This window comes from Priapulus caudatus, unplaced genomic scaffold (assembly GCF_000485595.1).
Source record: "Priapulus caudatus unplaced genomic scaffold, Priapulus_caudatus-5.0.1 Scaffold33, whole genome shotgun sequence".
Classification (NCBI taxonomy): Eukaryota; Metazoa; Priapulida; class Priapulimorpha; order Priapulimorphida; family Priapulidae; genus Priapulus; species Priapulus caudatus.
In genome coordinates, this window is record NW_014577094.1 from 256,879 (window position 1) to 279,542 (window position 22,664).

The window sequence follows — 22,664 nt, forward strand, 5'->3', positions numbered from 1 at the left end:
ACACACGCACATGCACACACACATACACACGCACATGCACACACACATACACACACATACGCACGCGCACACGCGCACACGCACACGCACACGCACACGCACACGCACACACACACACACACACACACCCACAGCATCAAGGACGACGACGACGACGACGACACATCGGCCTCTCGCTCACCTCCAGCTATCAGGTTGTACGACACTTCAGCAATCATACAAGCACCCTCGGTCCGGCCTGGAGAGCAAGGCCCAGAGAGTCCGCGAACACACACACGCGCGCACGCACGCACGCAGACGCACACACGCAGACGCACACACGCACACACGTGCGCGCGTTAGTAGGAAGAAAGAGTTCTCGCGACAGCCCCTGAACAGTGCTACACCCCACCATTCAGCCACAGTGCGCGCGCGCGTGTGTGTGCACGATGTAGATCTGCTCTGGATATATTAAGAGCCATCGGGATATCAAACACGGGTGGGCGTTAAGGAGGGAGACTCGACTGCCAGAGAGCGAGCTGTTAGGTACTAGCTAACCGCGCTCGGGTTATTCCACCGTACTAGAAGGGTGCTTGCGTATCAACACGGGGCCCGATCTACGCCGGCTCAAGAGCCGCATGTGTGCTCCCCTTGTTACGAGCACTCCCCTCGTTTCCTGCTGAAGGAGTTGACTGAAGGCTGCCATTCGGACAAAAAGGCCTCGGCGTGCGTGTGCCACTATGTACACGATCTAAAGGATGCGCTTCCTCTCATCGCCATGCTTGCCGTTGCAATTACAACAACGCAAGGCGCTAACTACGTACAGCAGGCGAATATATATATATATATATATATACCTATATAAGTATAAGTATAGTTAAGTATAATCCAATTCAAAGTCTTGCGAGTGAAAGGCGCGCGCTGTTAGCTAATTTGACACGAGATGAACATGAGATTGAATGATAGAACCAGTCAACATCCGCTAGGTAAAATTGCACCGCTACCGTAATAAATTATACAAATAGTAATATAGCAACTATTATTAGTGCCCTTATATTAAACGACAAATATAATACGCTAAAAATAAAACTACTAGGTATGGTCGTACTAAGATAGGACAATAAATATTCTTCTTTTGTGACACAGTGATAATAAAGTAAACAACACGTCAGCGTTATTTAACAACGAATTGCATAAGTTTGCTCTTATTATTAACTAATTACTACTTCTACTATTATTAGTGCTAACCAAGTGCTATAGCCAGCACTTCCTTTCATTAAAAAATATACATGCCACGAATGCATGCATGGTAGAGTATTATCACGGGAAAGCATAGCGAAGTATCATTATATCAGGAGTACGTGTATGTGGAAAACACTAGACGAAGAAATTAGTTTATCATGTACTCCTGCATGATTACATTGAAGTAGAACCATATTTAAACACAGTGTGTGAATTTGAAAATTAACCAACACTATTTTACTGGGGTTAATCATGACTATAATAGAAGTCGAAATCCATGTTAAATTACCTCTTCCTTATTTCATACCATGCTTTCGATGAAATTATTATAACTGGTAAGAGTTAGCGTTTACAATATATCAGGAGTTGTATAAAGAATAAGCTTCACAATATTCTTACGCGCACGCAAAATATTAAAAAAATGTGGCAATATTGTATTCATGCGTTATATAACCAATTGCCCCGCACCTCCTTGCGTTTTTTTACTAACATACCCTCGGCACAGACACGGCATAATGATAGTGTTTTGTAAAATCATTTGCGACAATATACTATACTTCCTATAGCAATATATATTTTAACAAAATAAATGCCCAATAGCTACGCCGCGCGTGCTTAACGCTTACACCCGTTAGAATAAAACACGCTCACACGCGCCGTCAAACAGTCATGGGCCCGTGCTCAAATGCGCACACACGCACACACGCACGCACGCACGCGCGCGCACACGCCCAGCGCGTGTATCATAGTGTGATTTCAATTCAGCTGCCAATAAAATGGCTTCAGTTGTGAGAGAAACGATGCTCCACAATAGTGCGAGGCTATTTTGAAGTTCCATTACTCAAGCTGAAAGGAGAGACGAATTAGGGCCGCGTCTGAATTAAACGCGACGAAACGGGCCATTTTTGCATCACAAAACGAAATTGCATAATCCAGCGAAATCGTAACGCGATCAAAGCCGGTCGCATTCGACTCCCGAGTTGGATATGAAATATGCCCGAACGCAATTTGTTTACGAAATTGAAAGCAATTTTATCAGCCAACAACAGGCATACTCAATTCGAAACGGCAAATAGCCGCGGCTAGAAACTCATATTCGCCCGAAAATTGTATTACGACGCATCGCGCGCGCGCGCCCGCTTCACATGGATACTGAAATGAGATATTACTGTGAGCAGTTTGCGTATTGACACAAAGGCGTGCGGTTGAAAGAGCTCTTCCGCTCTCCGTGGGACTACTACAGCGACATCAAGCCGGCGTGCAGTTCCTTGCGACATTGTCGACGATGAATGGAAATAATTCCGCACGCGTTAATTTCGCTGTTTGTTAATTTCTCGCGACTTCTCTACAACACCCTCCCCCCCCTCCTCCCCCCGCACGCAGCACCGCGCGCATGCGCATGTTTGCTCGCCGATGGTGTTCAACTGTTTTCGACACCCCCCCACTCCTCCCCGGGGCCAAGACAAAGGCTCGGTGGCGACGTCGGCCGGTGCATGGGGGGCAGCTGCGACTCGGCCTGGGTGGCAGCCTCTCGTCGGCCCACTTGAGCATGTTTGCTCATTTTGTGCTATTTACTGAAGATAAGACCCAGAATTACGCGGCGGACGAGCGCGGCCCCCGCACTTCCCTCTCCCGCGCGCGCCCGCACCCGACAAAGACGGGGCCGCCATCGTCTGCCGCGTAATTACCGCCAGCCGCCTTTATACTCTCTCTCTCTCTCTCCGACCCCCACCCACTCGCACTACCACCCAGCCTCCCCCCAGCTACGCCACACTACCCACTACCACACCACTACCACGCCAGCTACGCTACTTTTTTTAACGTACGGCCCCCTTCCAACGGAGCGCGGGTTATGGCGGCGATTGGGAAATGCACGCACGCGCGACACAAGGGGGCACACTATTGTACATCTATATCTATATCTCTCTATCTCTATCTCTCTCTCTCTCTCTCTCTCTCTCTCTCTCTCTCTCTCTCTATCCATCTATCTTTTTATCTCTATCTCTCTCTCTCTCTCTCTCTCTCTCTCTCTCTCTCTCTCTCTCTCTCTCTCTATATATATCGATATGCGTGCGTACACATCACGGTATGGGGATGCGCGATTAGCTGACGTCCCCCTATCAACGTGCGATGTTCGGGGTCGTTCTCCCGCTTTCCACTCGCGGTGTGTGGTAACGCGTCATTCCCTAGCCGCAGGCAAAAAGAGGTGACATCGACCCGGGGGCGTAGGAGAGAGAAGGAGAGAGAGGAGGGAATGAGAATGACAGAGTGTAGAGAAAGAGAGATTGGGGGGAGACAGGGCTAGAGAGGGAGTCGGGCGAAGAGATAGAAAGAGAGAAAGAGAGAAGATTGAGTCAGTGAGAGACTATCACGACTGCACTTAGCTATTTCGTATTATGTGTGCACTAATAAAGTATTCCTCGCAACGAATCATTAAATTGGCGCGAACATATTCTTAGTTAGAGTCGCATATAAATAAACAAATGAGTGAAGTGTACAGTGTACAAACAATGTTCAGCATTCATTAACATAAATTATTCGGAATGTAATACCACGAGTGTGGATTAAACCAGATTTCTCGAATTTCCAAACAGATGAAAACGATGATAAAACCGGATTTGTCTCTCAGAACAAAAACCTTAAAAGATGGCCACGGATTTTTTTTAAATATTTCCGACTTTTGCAGTTATAATCATGGCTTTTATTTCGGCGCGCATAAACGCAGCAATAATAGAAAGCAAATTTCCTACAAATAGCCGATACTGACGGTCCTTTACATTCAATACACCAATGCGCATGCGCGCGTGCACGCACGCACACACACACGCGCGCGCGCACACGTACACCACTACTGAACTGTCAAACTGCCTCCCTAACTCACCACGGTGCAGAAGTTCCCGGGTAGCCACTACCTCCTCCTTCCACCCCACCCTTCCGCCCTCTCTCTCTCCCATCGTCTCTCCTTCCCTTCCTCTCCCCACTGGGCTGATGCTCCTATATGCGGGTCCCACATGCGTGACTCCTAGCAATGTCACCGACTCACTCACTGTTCACCCCTCCCTCTCTCCCTCACACCGGTTGCCACACGCAGAAAGGTGGACCCCAGTAAATAACACCTATAGTACCACCGCCGCCTCGCTCCCTCTCCCGCTCCCTCCCTCCCTCACACCGGTTGCCACACGCAGAAAGGTGGTCCCCAGTAAATAACACCTACCACCGTCGCCTCCCTCACTACCTCCCTCCCTCCTTCCTCCCCCTCTCTCCCTCTCTCACACACTGGATGCCACACGCAGCGTTTCTGCCACCGATGCGCGTCCTTCCCCCACCTCCCCCCCATCACGCGTGACTCCTACAGCCCCGCCGACACCACCGCCGACGCCACGGCCGCCGAAATCCGGCGCGTATTAGGCTCTCGAGAACCGACTGAAGCCACTTGACCGACATTTTCTCTCGTGAATCATGTTCAACGACCGTCTGCGTGCGTGCGTGCGTTCGTGTCCGCGCGCGGGGCGCAGCGGTTCGTGCGCCGACGTCGACCCGCCACCACCCACCGCCCTCCACCCCCACCCACCACCCTCCCTCCCGTACAGAGACATGCCGTACTCCGGCGCCAAGCGTCGCCACTCCACACCGCCGCCGTGCCGCTCACCGATAATAGACGTCGAGAGGGGCGACTTTTGGAGATTAGCAGTTGGTCGGCGGCTAGGTATAGGTAGATGGGTGTGTGGGGTACGGGCGTGCATGTATGTGGGTGTGTGTGCGCGCGTCCGCGCGTATGTCTGTGCGTGCGTGCGTGGTGTGTGTGTGTGTGTATTTGTGTGTGTGTGTGTGTGTGTGTGTGTTGTTGTGTGTGTGTTGTGTGTGTGTCGTGTGCGTACGTTCGTGCGTGCGTGCGTCGGCGATGTATGTGTGTCGGATGAGGGGCGTCTAACTAGCCCTAGAGCTACTGTCAGCGTTGACTCTCGCTCACCTCGTCGACAGCTATCTGCTCCCAATGAAATTGTGAGAGTATCATCATTAATTCAGCATCAAAAACTAATAGCGCGTCACGCCATCAATTACACATAGATTAAAATCACACTGCAACAGCGCGCCCATAACGAGAGAGTGAGAGTGATGCTTGGTGTCGGTGTTGGGGGGAGGGGTAGCAGAGAGAGAGAGAGAGAGAGAGAGAGAGAGAGAGATGAGAGAGAGAGCAGAGACGCCAGAGCAAGAGGAGTGGAGATGAGAGGAGAGAGAGACGCAGAAAAGAGAAGAGAGAGAGTAGCAGAGAGAGAGAGAGAGAGAGAGAGGAGAGAGAAGAGAGAGAGAGAGAGGAAGAGAGAGAGAAGAGAGAGAGAGAGAGAGAGAGAGAGAGAGAGAGGAGAGAGAGAGAGGGAGAGAGAGAGAGAGAGAGAGAGAGAGAGCGACGCAAAGAGAAGGGAAGCGACGAGAGAGAAGTTTGATAGAACATGCATGCATGGTGGGAGTATATATGTGTGCATCGGTGTGTGTGTGTGTGTGTGTGTGTGTGTGTGTGTGTGTGTGTGTGCGTGTGTGAGAGAGTGCGTGCGCGCGCGTATTGTGCGTAGTTTATATTACACGCAAAAAGCGAGCGAGTGTACGCACACGTAGACACACTCACATAAATGTTTTTTTTATTTATTTTAAATAGTAAAATAATTCGATAAATCATCTGATATTTAGTAGGGCTGCTGGGGAACCAATGTTTCACACTAGATAATAATACGCAGACATTCGTATACACTAGATGCGGTCAAAAATAAATTCACAGTTTTATCATTATTTTTATCATGCATTTTTGTCATTATTATCACCATATTCACAACATAACATTTGTTGTTAACTAGAATAGGCCTATGCAAGAATTTCTATGTATGTATTTTACAATAACTAATGCTGATTTTGTCCTAATAATTATTTTAATATTTTAATAGAATTATAAATAGAAAGGCGTTTTCTATTAAGATAGTTACATGGTCAAGATTTAATATGAGTACATTCTTTTAGATCACATAAGCTTCTGTATGCGTTTGTAATTTTCTAATTTTTAAGGCTTGGAATTCTTCCGTATCGATATAAACAAAATATAAAGCAATATAAACAAATAAAGTATATAAATAAAATAGGCGATTTTAAATACGTTTAGGCCTTGCTAGAATTTCTTTCTTTTTTCTAGTCTATAACAAAGTTATTCCCGTGCACACCTATACAACGTTCACGAATCTAAATACGTCAGGCCAGGTGCGCAGTTACAGTTATTATATTCCACGCTCGCACACAACCAAAGAGCAGCAACACCCATTATTACCCGTTTAAAATCCCACCACGCGAAAAACTTCAAGCATTTTCTGGCAAAACCACGAAAAAAATTGAGCTAATTTTTTCCCTTGCGACGACAACAACATTCCCACAATGCCTTTCTCGCCTCGACAAAGCAAAAAAAAACACAAGCGCAACAGCGGCGACAATGCGACAACGTAATCGCCCCCCTCAACTATCGTCTGCGACGGCTCTCGTAGCGCCCCCTCGCGCACGCGCACCGACACCGCCCTCTCTCCCGCATAGCATCTCCACGCCTCCCCGCTAAAAAAACCACATCTTCCCCGCTAATACACCCCCACCCCCACCCCCACGCGGCCGCAAATTTGATCACGGCTGGTCCGCCACTCTCGCGAGCGGTCTCGGGAGTGCAGCAATTTGACTGGGAGAGAAAAGCGGCGGCGACGGGCGAGTCGGGTAACCAGCAGCAACGCGACACGGAGCGAGAGAGAGAGCGCGCGCGGGAGGCGTGAATGGGGCGAGCCAAGTGTGTGCATTGCCCGCTCAGCTGCGGCTAACCACGTTAGCGTCGTAAGAGAGGCATCGGCTCCCCGCGGACGCCAATGCGCGTTCACACCCAATTGCACCTTTTCGTTCGACGACAATCGCCGAGCGCGGAAAAGTCGCCGAGAAGTAGGCGCGCACGGAAGGTACAGGGCGAAATCTGTTTCCCGATGCCCGTAATCCTGCTGGTAAATCCACAAAGTTAACGCCTCGATATGTTTTTGCCCCCCCCCCCCCTTTCCAGAGCTGCCTCGACCCGAGAACATTAGTAATACATTTAATACATTGAATACATATAATACATTGTATATCTTGTTCTCAGCCCTTGACGAGAGAGACATCGCGTACGCTCGTAACTATGGTAACATACGATGCGTCTCGCGCGTGATCTCGCGGGTTGTCATCTTTTGTTTGTCTACGTTTGTTTACGATGGCGGCGTGGCAACGATGGGAAACACAGAATGCACGAACTTTGCGCTATGACGTGGACTAATTACGACGTTGTTAATTAATTTCTTTGTTTTTGCACTGACTGAGATTATCATTGGCGGTGACAGGGTACAAGTCAGTGTCACTGGCTGCGGTATCAAGTCCACCCAGCCACAGGCACTTGGATTTAGAACGGCTCAATAAAAAAATAATAATTAATGGTAAATAAACACGAAATGTATTTACTACCAAAGTCTTAATGTTTCTCTACTCTATTTCGCCTATAATCACCTGTAAATGTCGGTCAAATGCTCATCTGCAACACACAAGTACACCGCACGCTAGCTGCTGCACACTGACACATAAATATATATTTATGTGTCAGTGTGCAGCAGCTAGCGTGCGGCGGCCAGCGTGTGTCAGTGTGTTGCAGATGAGCATTTGGACGGCATTTACAGGAAATTGTCGGCAATAATATCGATCATAGAAGCTATTTTCCGTGAATCACGTTTCCAATATGAAACCTTTTGAACAAATTCATAATAAACTAACATACATATATACACATATTATGATACATAAATATACTAGCCAATCAGAAGTACTGTACGGTACTCTGCCGTATACGGTAAAAATATCCACTGCAAAAATAATATTAATAAACATCATTATATATGAGTTGTAATACATAGTAATATACATCATACACGAAACAAAAATTAAAAATAATAAGGTAGCCATATCATGGGTGCCCGTTATACTTATAGGCACATTGTAATTTTTTTTTGTCTGCCAGACCAGAAAAATAACCTAACGCGAATAAAAGCGTCTGGCAGGCAGTTATGGCTACATGCCAGGTAACTTGAATACATGGTCATGTCTTGTATAACTGTTTAGTCTGATAGCTGTGAACTGCTCCATGCAGAGTACCACAACAACAACTGTAATGACCCACATCACCACGTCACCCCCCCCCCTCTTACTCGCAGCCATTGTAATGCATGTGAAATGACTGTTAAATAATAGCAGTATATTCAGTTAAATTGTGATACAATAAAGGGACAGACAAATTTTTACTGTTCTAACTTCAAATTTTCCCCTCCCAATTCCTGCCAAGAGGCAAGAACACTAGAGTTGGCATGCACCTAAATGGCTTGAACATAGGCACATAGCCCACACGCACACATTCCAATTCACAGCTAGATCTAGTCCCTATAACCTCCACTGCATAACATAATGCAATAAAGGACATAGTAAATACTGCTAGTTCAAAACATGTAGTTCTGAACCCTTATGTCACGAGTAGCAAATGTCGAAATAGAATCATTTCATTATTTATTCACATGCATATGCGTGTACATGTAAATCAGAAAAAGCATGCAGAAGTCTTGCGACTTAATTGCCAATGTTAGCGCCGGAGGTCGTGGGGAGGAGGGGTAAACCCCACAATCAGATGCAACCGACAGACGTAATAACGTCTATTTCAATTACATTTTTACCTATGTTCCACCCAATGCACATGAAATGTATTAAATCCCTAAAATGTAAATATTTAAATGAATTTCCTTGGCACAGCATAATTACCTGCTCCAAACCAATTCCTTCCATCTGTACACAATATTTTAACATTTTCATTTTTATTAAAGCAGCTGTAATTAGATGCACAGGCAGTTATTTCGCCATTGTACGCTTTTTAATGGGGGTAAAACCAGCGTATTTAAAACCACTATAATACGCATAAACACCAAGTGTTAATTTGATGAAAAGAGCCTCCCTAAGCAAGGGCAAGAGCCCGTTAGTGAACGAGGTTTCGACTCTTCGAGTGCGATAAGCCGCGTAATAAAGAATCCGGCTCGAATGCAGTGCAGCCGGGTTTGCACGAGGAATTAAAATTCTCGGCAAGGATAAGCTGGAATCGCACCACCGAAGTTTATCATGGTCACTGGCTGCCGTAAATAGAGGCGGCGGTGGGGAGGCAGCAGATTACGCGCTGCCGCTCAATGCGCAGCGACTACGCTCGAAGTCGGACGCCTCGATTCAACGAGCTCAACACTTTCGCGCATGCAAGCTTAACGCACTCGCGGGCGGCGGCGCGGCGGATTTCTTCCGACTCGCAGGTTTCGCGGCCGCCACCGCGGGGGCCGCCATTGTCGACGCGCAACGGTCAGCGCCGCGGCAGGACGCCCGCTTGGACGCTCGATTCGAAAAACGAAATTAAATGAAATGACGTCGCGTCGCGAAACAGTCACGACACTTCAATTTGTGCACTCGGCGAGATAGCAATGGGCCCCACCGCCCAACAGTCGCAACATCAAATAATACGGATTAATGGAGAATTTTCATCGAGCGTCATGTGCATAGGGAAGACAAAGCCGCTCACTGCGATCGCCCGGTGAGAAGTCGCTTAATAAAACTCTAGTTTTCATGCCCGACAGCACAATTAATCTACGTTCGCTTCGTATGAAATCTGGGAAAATGAAAATTGCCCGATACCCACACCGTGGGAGCCCCCACTTTAGGAAACAAGCACTGAAATTATCGGAGCACCATTCGGCGAAATAACAACTCCAAATCCGTATCAATGCAGATGATCAGAAACGAACCCATTGCATAATACGCGGTAATGACCGACGCTGCTGCAGCCGCTCAGTGAAATTAGATTTCGTCAGCTGTCTAACATTGTTGGGAGTGGATTCATAGCAATTCTCAAGTGATGACGGCACACTGTGTGCATTTGTGCTGCCTCGGCGCACGGGCAGCGATGAGAATGGTGTGCAGGAGAGAGAATCGTAGGAGGAGAGACATGTAGGAGGACGTCGGAAAAGTGCGAAAGAGATGTTCGGAAGAGATGTGCAGAAAAGATTCGAAAAGAGAGATGTATAGGTGAGATGTGCAGAAAAGATTCATAGGAGAAATGTGCAGGAGATATGTGGAAGAGAGGTGCAGGATAAGAGGGAGTGAGTAAAGTGGCCCTCTGAAGTGCTGACAGGTGAGGATCAGGATGGCAGTTTGCTCGTAAATTATTTAGTCGACCGGCGAGACGACGGCATTTTTATTCGCAAATAAAATGAACGCATGCACGGACGCCACGCAAAAATCGAGGCGCTACGTCAAATTTTCGTGGCGCGGGTCCGTTATAATTGCGGACCGAAGTAATGCGGAGTGGCGCGACGAGGGCAATTCAGCCGGCCTCAATGCCTGTTGATTGCGCGCGTTCGGGCCAAATCTATTTGGGTATTAATTCCCGCGCCCCTTTGTACGCGGACAAATGAGCGAGACGAGCAGTGGAGGGTTAGCAGAGAGCACAATTACCGGCGCGGGCACACTACCAGCAGATGCGGGCCAGGCCCCTCCGCTGCTGCTCGGGCTTCATCGATGGCCGCCCGCATGCAACAGCAGGGGGAGCCAGCGTCGGCCGGTCCGTTCTGGGTGTTAGTCACATACGCTTTGCCGGCCGGGGCGCTCGCGCGCTCGCGAAAATAACCGGGTTTTGCTCGGCAAATTGCCTCTCGAACGGCAAAATTACGGTTGACCTCAATACGTTGTTAGCGGTCATAGGGTAAACCAGTGGCATGAGGACGTGGGTTCGTCACGATACACGCCGTAGACAGAGAGAGAGAAAGTGTGTTCGGCATCTGTATTTATGCGGCAAAGGAAACCCGATTGGCTACATCGCTCGTCTTAATCGCAGACGTGTAGCTGTGGAGTTTAAAAGTGACTCACGGCGGGCAGGGCTGAGCTGGTGATGTGACTCAACTGACACGTGAAGCAATTTGAAAATACAGATGCTGAAGCATCGCAGGAATTGCAGAGCGAAGCGGTAGTTAACAATGCAATGAGGCGGCCCAAAGCTGTTGCAAAGCGAAAATTATGATCCTTATAGCATAGCCCTGCACTATTATTTTGTTTGTACCAAATTATTGTTTCTTTAGCGATAACCACGTGGCAACCACATCAATCGAATGTATACGAATTGTTGCTGAAAACGGAATTGTTCTCTCTGTTCAATTCTATGCCAATCTGTGCTTGAAAGTCAACAACTACGGAGAAGTACAAACTACATTGATCGTGCGATTTTCAGCTTTTAAAGCTGGGGATCGGAATGCGACAATGCACAGGATGTTTCACATAGTGTTGACCACCGTCAGAAGATTTCCCACTTGAGCAAAAAAAACCTAGAAGATTACCTCCAAAAGCAAAACTAACGAAAAAACGAACGAGTGAATGAATAGCAATAAAAAGCACTCATTCTCTCCCACACCTTTCATTCCACATAACGTACAATAGTTCTGAGCGAGTTTCGGAAATGCTCATTCATTCACGTGCAGTCGGTACGGCTCGTGTACAAACCATAGGAGCACAAATACCCCCCCCCTCCTCCGCTCACCAGAAAACAGGATCAAATAAAAGTAATGTTACTCACTATTTGCCCCTTGGTTGTAGTTTCGTCCCTGATATCGATCGGCGCCTCCCTGTCCGTAGCCACCAGAGCGACCGTAAGACTGATCGTTGCGGACTGGCGGGGGGACAGCTGCAAACTGTCCCCTGCCACCACCCATTGTATGCCTAACGTTTAGCCAAGAGAAACGAGAGCATTATAACACTGATAGCAATAGCAATTTCGTTCAAGATTTTCTATGAATTTGAGAAGGAAAAAAAACACAATATTTAAACACATTACGATTGCTCTAATGCAATTGCCAACGGTTTGCTAAGATTGGCTTCAATCTACGCACCTGACAAGATGCGATCAGTTATGCTTTACAAGTAGAGATAAAATTCAACTATTTAATTTTACAATGAAATTCTTAACGAGAGAACTACGATCAAAAAATCATTTGCCCTGGCAAAACAGTCCAACTGGGATTGTACACAACACTTTATCAAAAGCTACACTGTGCTGCCACCTATTGTTAACTACTGCTATATATTTGTGGCACCTTCCAGCTTACGAATGCAATTTACTCTACACACAATCGTCATGTTCGCCACGACAAATACAGGTTGCAAGATGTACGGGTCAAGAGTGGTGCAGTCACAAACCTAAGTGCTCGGTGCCCAGATTGATCTAAATGTGCACCGCGGTTAGACCGTTGGAAACCTGTTATTGGCCTGTAATTTGCTCCCCTGAAATCCCCAGGTTTCAATGACGGTGCTGGAGGTCTATCAAAGCAAAGCAGAAAGAACATTTCAAATTTCACAAACTGCTGAAAATTCAAGAAAATCATTAAAATTCAATCACAGACAAGGGTATTTACGGTAATGAATTGAAAAAAGATCGTACTACGTCATATGAGGTTATATGAAAGTTTCTTCCACACACATAGTTAAAGTACAGTAACAATTTCAAAAATAGTAAATAATGAAAATAAAAATTATAATTGCGACACCTGAATTGATTCTAGACAATATTAAGAAATAAAATGATAGAAGAGATGTGATTGTAAAATGAGGCAGACTTACAAATGCACACAAGAGAACAAAATTAGATCATATCATTATATGTTCACAAACATACGTCATGATTTCTAGATATAAGCTCCTCCATTATTTTACACTTCTACAACTTAATAATACTGCCTTGCACCTCCACTACAATTAAACACTAGCTTAATTATTATCTCTTTGAATAAGGCGATTTTGCCAATAACCTAATATAAAACAGAGCTGTGGCTTCATACTCAAGCCATGGATAGAATAAAAGTTAAAAAATTACATTCATAAGACCGCTTCTCAATACATACTTGGCACCAGGTAGCACCTTTGCTGGGAATATGAAACCTGCAGGATACTCTGGATCTTTGAACTTCACACTGCAAGAAAAATTGACAATTTTAATCCATAACTTTCTTAAATAGGTATATTTAAATGATAGGTATCTGCTGAACTGTTATGGGAAAGTGTTACCTTATGGCTGTATTGTTGGGCAAATCGGGGCAATCTTCTGCTGGCAGAGGTGAAACCACCGTTCTGAAAATAACAATACATAACAATTTGGGTATTTCATAAGGAGGAACAATGGGAGACCCAGTGTAGCGCCTGATCTTCCTACAGTTACATAGGTATATGTCACGTGGAAGAAATAATATGTGTGTAAGTGAGTGATTTAGTCTCTCAACACATTGCTACATTGTGGTACTACCGGAACTGATATTATTTCATTACTGCGCCAATAGATGGCACTGCGGAACATACCTGTTCTATTGTCAAATGGAAAATGTCTAATCGAGCACAACAAATGGAATTTTCTAAAGTAGCGCTATAAATAATTGTAAGGCTGCCACAATATTGCATCTCTATGTTTAGCCTAATATAAGTCGTTGTTTATTGTAGAGTAGTGAATTTTAAACCAGAAAGAACAGTTTGAATCGAAATGCAAAGTGGAAACAGCTACGTAAAATAATTGCTAAAGCGAGCCATAAATGATTATCCATTATTACTACTACTAGTACTAGTACTAGCATTACAGCTACTGGCATTGGTATCATTGTACTTTAGTTTATAATAATAATAAATTGACAGTGTTATTAGAAGATACAGTCGGCTCATAGTTACTTTAGGACAACAGTACATTATTAACGTCAAGGCCATGAGAATTGAGGTACGAGTTTACCGGCCACCGCCCGCATGCCGTCAGAGCCACCGCCGAAAATATTCATTATTTCAAAAGTATTTCATTATTTTCATTTTTAAATCATTAAAACCCAAGTTGTCCATTCAGAGCGATTAAAACATACCGACATTACCAATACAAAAACGCTACAGGGGTTATTTACATCCTTCATTGTGGTCCTGATCCCCCTCTGGCTCTTTGAGACCTTGGGTTTGGTTTTGGTTTAGGGCGCAAAAGCATGCCGACGTATCCTGAGTACATCGACTTACAGCCCGATCCCGAGAAACGGGGAAACGCATGAACAATGGGTTTAACTACAAATATTAAATGAAAAATGAAAAAAAGCCTCACTTTTCAAAATATCTCTGACGGTAAACTCATACCTCAATTCTCATGGCCTAACCTAACCTGATATGATAACTGAAATATGTGACGATAGTACTAGTAGTCATGATTCGTTGCATATACCTGACCGTGACGCAATGCGCAATTTGCAAGTACTGTAAACAAACCCGTTCCAGATAGAGATCCAGCTGAAGTTAATTAATCTAGGTAACTGGCGGGTTTTAGGGTTACCCCAATCCACATCTTAATTTTCCTGTGTGAGATGCATTTGAGCTGACTTCTGCTACTTCATGACACGGTTCCATTAGTATTCCAGTACACTGAAATCAGCTAGTTTGTAAGCATGTATGGCCCACGCCTGATTTAGCAGTGCTCGAAATAAGAAAAAAAATGTGGTTGTCCTGCGGACAACCCAGGCATCAAATCGGGTTGTCCGCAACAATTTCTGGTTGTCCCAAAAAAATATCCCAAAATCCTATTTTCAATCACATAATAATATGGTCAGAAAACACCCAAAAACAGTGGCGTAGCCAGGATTTTTTAACAAGGGTGGCCAAAAACAGCAAACTGCGCGAAATAGTGGATGACTTAATATTTTAATGGCTCCTCCGCCTCCCTCTCCACACCCTACGGCTCCTCTACCTTCTCTGCAATCTTTGTTTTGGGTGCCATGTGAAAAGGCGACATTTTTGTTCATTGTTCTCTGCTCCCAAGATATGTAATTGTTCAGTGGCGGGTCTGGGATTCCAAGGAGGGGGTGAAAAACAAGCGGGGGGGTATGGGGGTCCTCCCCCAGAAAATTTTGAAAATGTAGATCGCAGGAGATGGTATTTGCAGCACTTTTGAGTACATGTACAGCCTTCATTCTGACTACGACAATTCTCTTTTTTTTTAACTTTCGGATCAACATGAATCCCCACTGCATGTTGTTTGTTTTGCATGGGCAAAGCCATCGGAAAATTCAAAATACCAAAATGTAGGGGTAAACTTGCTGGTTTGCTGGTTCCAAATCGAGTTCACCTCTCATAAATCAGAAAACCTGACATATACCAGTGTTGGAAATAGCAGCTGGTATGCGTCGCTTTCCCACACCATAGATTAATGGCGGGCCGCCAGGCTATAAGTGCTCTTGGAGAACCACTGAGAAAAACATAAATAAAGTGCGTTTTTTCGTCAACTTTTTTCTTGGTTGTCCACCGGACAATGTCTCAGACTGGTTAGGTTGTCCGGCACAAATTCTGGTTGTCTCGGACAACCGGACAACGCTTATTTCGAGCACTGTTTAGCACCTCAGATTAGTTTAGCACGTATGCGGAAACATATTCCAGGGGTCCCAAATATTCCGTTTGCAACTTCAGCCCGAGGATGGCCAATACAAATGACGACGGTGGCGACCTGACCCGGCCAGGAAGAAGCAAGGCCGGACTGGAGCCGCCCGGTGGTCGGCGCCGCTTCAAGTGCCCAAAGTGCAACTATCTCACGTACACGCGGTCCGGCCTGCAGTACCACATCCGCCGGCACACGGGCGAAAAGCCCTTCGAGTGCCAGGTGTGCAAGAGCCGCTTCAAGTGCAAGAGCCACCTGAACCGGCACCTGCTGACGCACACCGGCGCCAAGCCGTACATGTGCCCGCTCTGCCCCGACCGCTTCCCGCGCAAGCAGCTGCTCATGGCGCACATGACCGAACACTACCGGCTGCGGCAGTGCAGCTGGACGCAGGTGCAGCAGGCGCATGAGAGCGTCGCCTGCCTCAACCCGATGGCGCGCTCGCTGCACGGGGCGCACTCGCGGCCATACATCGGCTTCCCCGGCGGCGACAACTCCAACGGTGGGGCCATCTCGCCGGGCGCGGTGATGCCGTTCGCAGGCGGCGGCGGGGTGCGTCCCCCGCACTGGAGCACGCCGGTGGGCAGTCAGCGCGCGACGCAGCAACAGCAGCAGGCGGCTGGCCACAGCGTCTATGCGACGCCGCCGACGCAGTGGAACGGCACGCTCGAAAACGGCGTAGACACGTCGGCGGCCGCTGTCGCATCGGACGAGCCTGAATACATCACGATCGACCACGGCAACGGCTACGCGCCGCCGCCCGCCGTCGACAGCTCGCAGGCCGGCGGCGGCGTCGACGGCTACCACCTCGACTTTGCGAACATCGACACGTCGGCAGCGTTCGACGCTCTCGGCATCGCCGGCCGCGACGCGTCCTCCGAGTTCGCCTACGACGTTGGTACGCCGGACGGCGGCGACCGCGAGAAAAGCTCCTCGCCGAAGGAATCCGTCGCAGAGGTCGACGACGACGGCACACAGAGGAAGCCGGAGGAGGAGGGACGAAGGAAGGAGGCGGTCACTGTGGACCTGGCGCTCGTCAAGTCTGAGCCGAGTGAGGATGGGGAGCTGGAGCAGGCGCTCGCGGCCGAGGCGCCGTGGCCGGAGCGACCCCGCGATGGCGACGCGACGTCGCCGGCGGGCAGCGCGACGGGCGCCGCGCTCGAGGTCTCCTCGTCGGGACTCGGCGCGGTGTCGCGACCTTCGATGCGCGCCTCCGCCGCCGCCGACAGGTCGGTCGCGCGGACGGACGCAGCGGGCAAGACGCCCGGACGGCCCGTCGGACGACGCTCGCTGCGGCTGAAGCCGAGACCGCCGGGAGACGTGCGCGTCGCCGACGGCAACTGCGTGGCGGCGCAGCCGACAACGATCCGTCTGCTGGAGCGCGAGGTGTATCAGTGTCACTACTGTCAGATCTTCTTCATGGACTGCACGATGCACATACTGCACATGGGCCTGCACGGACGCGAGAACCCTTGGCAGTGCGCCATCTGCCACAGACAGTGTCGGGACAAGTTCGAATTCACCGCGCACTCGCACAGCCCATAGCAACTGTGCGCTCGCCCGTCAGCAGTCGGGGAGGGACAACCCGTGCACATCTAGTTTGTACAGCGTCATTAATGAAACAAAAAGCTATTATTGTTGTATTTTATTTCCGAATCACTGTATGATCCTGTAAAATTTAACGTAAATGTTTCTTCTACGTGTTATTTATAGATTCACATATATTTACGCATATACATACATGAACTTTTATCATCTCATCAAGTGATGTAGTTTGATCATTTTATCTACAGTGCTGGGCTATTTTATTACTGCTGATCATTTAGAGCATTTTTTTCTTCAAAACTGCTATTTGTGCTAATGCACGCTGTTTTTATTACAGAGTAACTATGTATTCACTTTTCAGATGTGTAAACGTGATTTCACTCTCATAATGTCATACAACTTTTTAATAACAGAAGTTGGTATATATAAATATAGATATTTATGTGTAGCTTCAGTTGATATTTGTAAATGTAAAAGTATAAAACGGTTGTAAATGTAAGTGTATAAAAATAAACGTACTTTCCACAAAACCCCATAAATTGCTACATATTCACTGCATACTGGCATAGTGAAGCTGACGAACACTATAACTAGCCATGATTGTCCAACATGACTCACATTAGAAGCACCTAGCATTAGCATCCGGGTGCATTAGTGTGTGGGTTCTTAAGTAAATGAACAGAAGCTCAGATGACCTTGTACATTATACTCACCACATCTATGCTAACTACTTATGTACATACATTAAAACAATTTCAAAACGTAAACTCACAATACAGTACAGTCAAACATTTGTCTTTGGGATTTCTCTCGAATGGCAATTATACAGGAAAAACCAACTGTAGAATAGACATCAGCCCAGAAATGACACCTTTGAGGTTTCGCTTTTACATGACCCTATGTTCCTCGCATATTTTTTATTTAAAATAGATTTAAATTACGCTACATAAAAAATTTCATTGTTCAATATTTATTAGAATTTTTTTTTTTAATGTTTTAAATTTATCGGCTGTATCGTTGCTTACAACGATGGTGGTGCAACTCCTGCCTTGCGCATCGCAACTTTTCGGCTGCAGGCTACAGACCGAGGGTGTTTCTTATTTATTAATTTATGAGGAGGATTGCAATATTTAATAAACAACTTTTAGATTCCGATATAATATGGACGAATTTGTCCTAAAATAAAAATCGTTCGGTTAAATAGCAGTTGGGTATAAAATATAATTGCACTTTTTGTGATTAGCCCTCAGTCTGCAACGTGCAAAATAAATTGGAAAAAACACAACTTTGTCAGGGTGGCAGCACAATCGCGTGGTGTCATGTCAGCAGCCAAAAATTAAGATTTCGAAACTCGCTGTTGTTTTATGACATGTGAATCAGGAGTAGATAATAGGGAAGGAGTGTGACATCAATAAACAACGGAAATTTCCTACGATTTACTACGCGTAACTATCCAACTTGAGCTCAGAATCGTACACAATACATCGCGCTCTAGCATCGTGCGAAAGTCTGTTTCCGTCGTAACACCAGCAATCCGGAGATACAGACTAAAACGTACGACACGATTATCCATTCTTTGGCCATCAATCCAAAAGTATTCCCCGCCGAACTTGCAAACAAAAGGCAGCTACTAACGCACTGTCGCTCGCTCGTTGAGGCGGTGTGGCTCGCAGGGAGATTGCGGTGGGCGTGCGTGCGTGGGGGGCATACCAACGGTATGCCGGTATGTAGCTGTATGTCGGGTCAAAGGTTATCTCGCCGAGTGTTGCGTCGATGTCCAATCTCCCAGCGAGCCACACCGCCTCGCCGAGTGAGCGACAGTGCATTAGTAGCTGCCTTTTGTTTGCAAGTTCGGCAGGGAATACTTTTGGATTGATGGCCAAAGAATGGATAATCGTGTCGTACGTTTTAGTCTGTATCTCCGGATTGCTGGTGTATACGAGGAAACGATTTTGCACGATGCTAGGCGAATGTACCGTGTACGATTTGAGCTCAAGTTGGATGAGTTACGCGTAGTAAATCGTAGGTATTACAAGGCTAGTAAATGACGAATTTCCCTTGTTTATTGATGTCACGCTCCTTCCCTATTATCTACTCCTGATGTGAATGCATGACTATAGAAATTTTTAGGTATATACTAATATTTATGCACTTACTATCATAATATACCCTAAAATTCTAGGGTGTAGCATCTCTTTAAGTGACAAATATTACAGGCTTTATACAGAAATCGTGTCTTACCCGCCATTGCATATAGCAAGTTGATCGGTGAAGATTATGCCACCCATCCCACTCGTTAGCTTGGTGTCGATCGGAACCCACTACAGAGAACAATGTCGACAAATTAAGAACCGTTAAGGTACACTAAGAATTTTCTGACCAATTACTTTGAATCTTTTCTGACCAATTATCTGGCTTCATATAGCTTATATTACTGTACTCTTACTTTACTCTTATTTTACTGTAATCCACCTACTCTTACTTTACTGTAACCTATCTATTGTACTCTTATTTTACCGTAATCCACTGTACTTTTACTTTTGTAATCCATTTTACTCTCGTACTCGTACAGTGTAATCTACTGTACTCTCACTCTATTGTAATCTAGAGTTAGTCTAGTGATCTAAAGTAGTCTTACTCTTACATAAAATATAGTACTATTCTCTTGGAATCATACAATTCCACCAAAATTTACGTACACAAAATTTTGTTATAAATTACATCAAAATGGCCAAAAAATATCATACAAGCAGTATTAGTGTACAATCCATGACCTACAAAAGTGCAGGTACGGTAAACCGTCAAAAGTGTGTCCACATAATTTTTACAAGTCGTCATTCATTAAACTAAAGGTAATCGTTTCGAATATTCTTACAAAATGCATAGCTTTGCTAGGCGTTTGGCTCGATTTTGAGCTAAGGTTAAATGAATGTGTATCTCTTCTATGTCACGCCACGTACGTCTCTCGTAACTAAACGACTCTGCAGCCGTAGTTAGGAGAGCCCGGTGTGTGTACACCGCTACTTACGTCTGTAACCCCGGAGCCCTCTGTGATTCCCTCCAGGAAGTCATGAGCGGGGTGGTCCTTTCCGACGAACAGAATGTCGTTTCCTCTAGTGTTTCTTCTCTCTGAGACCACGAACACGCTCATCACGAGGTGAAAGTAGACAGACATAACTCACAATAACACGCGCGTGGACACTAGTAAAAAAGTTTCCGCCCACTTATTTGTTAACTACATTCGCACTTAGTTTCATACAGTATGACTGTATGTTATGTACTTCTATCAAAATTCGAGGCAGTAGCCAAAAACTTTAAAATAGAATAGCGTGCGTTAAATGATTAAACATGCAACATATGCACAAAACATTAATGATGAATTTAAACAAGACCAGTGTATAAATAAGTAGTAACCATCTTCTTTCCCCATGCAAGCTTTCCAGCACAACCTGACATATGTGGATAATTAGATCTCCTCTTTTCACTTATGCTATTTAGCCTACGCAGGCCCCATGTTCAAATTTAATTTCACAAAATTAACATCTATCAGACAAGATCATGCGGAGGTTTACTTTCGTCCTCAGTGAGATCAGGATAAACATCAACCAGAGCTTTCAGTAATCGTTTCTCATCCACGAATGGCAGCAATGCGACACCTGTGAGAGAAACAATGATAAAGTGCAGGCCATCAACAACAGCTGACACACCACATGAGCACAAACGCAACAACCTCGCAGTGTAATCATAGAAATCTCCACATTTTCCAGAAACGCCAGTAGTATTAACATAAGAAATGCCAGTTAATTCTATGCAAAATAATTTTTGACAAATAGTTGGCGTATCTTCGATACTCAGCAAGACAATTCTCCTAACACAAATGCTGAAACATCTTTCGCTGCGAGCAGGAATGATTGATACTTTATTCCCATGACATATTATCATAAATATATAATTATATCATCATATAATACAATTTATCATAAATAAACTTTCTGCGACGTGAGGCATACGATAGACAGATGCACTCTCACCTTGCCAGGCATACTTCTTGCCATTCAGATCCACGTAGAAGTTTTCTGGGTAGAAGTCGATGATGGGTGACTCAGGGGCGAACATGAGCCTTCTGAACGTGACGGGAAGGTGCTGCTTACTAGCCGCTGGAAACACCCCCATCAACTGCTCCATAGGGTTGAACTACGTGCGGCAAGAGACAAACAAACGAGAAGCGTGACGAAAACCTTCATGTGACAAAGCGCAAAAGCCAAAATGGACCATTACGTTTACATTATATATCATGTCGCAAAATACAGTAGAACAAAAAACATATATTAAACAAATATTAAAAACATTCCAGTTGGCATATTGAACTGTTGCTGCCAAAAAACTGTCTGTGGAATATTTCTAGAATAGAAAATCATGTCAGAAACTCCTGCATGAATATCATATTTGTCCCACACCTTACATGAAACAGGAAGGATATCTCACTCGCTTATGTATCATTATATCATGTTGCATTTTGCAAGCAGCAAGTTATACAATATGTACACATAAACACTCCAGTACATATAAAAATTATACTTTGCCTTTATCAAAAGGGTTACAATATAATATTATAATGATATAGGATGATAAACTATACACTTGATATACGAAATGAATTCACATCTAGTAGTGCTGTGCGTCGGATCCGACATGAACCAAAAATCCGATCCGACAGCATTTTTGAAAATCCGAATCCGAATCCGAATCCGATGGCTATTTTGAATCCCATCCGAATCCGAATCCGATGGCAATTTTTGAATCCAAATCCGAATCCGAATCCGATGTGTATCGCTAAATCCAATCCGAAATCCGATCCGAAATCCGAACCGAATCCGGAACATAGAAATTGTAAATAGTGTGACAGCATTGTGTAAAATTCGTGTTATAATTTGTTTCAACATCAAACTTTGGGTTGTTGAGATCAAGGGATGGGGTGAAGGGGGACTGTAGACGTAAGAAAAGTTAGAGAACGGGATGATCGGGAATCTGGAACGATAATCCATCCAACGTTGGTCCAACAGCTTTTCGCTGAGCATGCCTGATCCCTCGGGTTCTCTCTCTCTCTGTCACACACACAACCCAAACACGCACACCTCTCTCTCTCTCTCTCTCTCTCTCTCTCACACACGCACACGCACACGCACACACACACATGCACACTCTCTCTCTCTCTCTCTCTCTCTCTCTCTCTCTCACACACGCACACGCACACACACACACACACACACACACACACACACGCGCGCGCGCGCACACACACAACACAAACACGCACACACATCTCTCTCTCTCTCTCTCACACACACATACACACGCG

At 45.7% G+C, this 22,664-nt stretch overlaps 1 protein-coding gene across 1 annotated transcript in view; it reads right to left on the bottom strand.

Moving 5' to 3' along the window:
- Window positions 1-22,664, bottom strand: part of LOC106816696 (5'-3' exoribonuclease 2-like) — a gene marked incomplete in the record, with an annotated part of 98,043 nt that overhangs the window by 59,876 nt on the left and 15,503 nt on the right. The window contains 8 exon segments of the mRNA XM_014821319.1: window positions 11,900-12,042; window positions 12,520-12,639; window positions 13,221-13,289; window positions 13,384-13,446; window positions 19,547-19,626; window positions 20,334-20,434; window positions 20,878-20,961; window positions 21,337-21,499. Of these exon segments, the coding sequence (XP_014676805.1) occupies window positions 11,900-12,042; window positions 12,520-12,639; window positions 13,221-13,289; window positions 13,384-13,446; window positions 19,547-19,626; window positions 20,334-20,434; window positions 20,878-20,961; window positions 21,337-21,499 (823 nt within the window).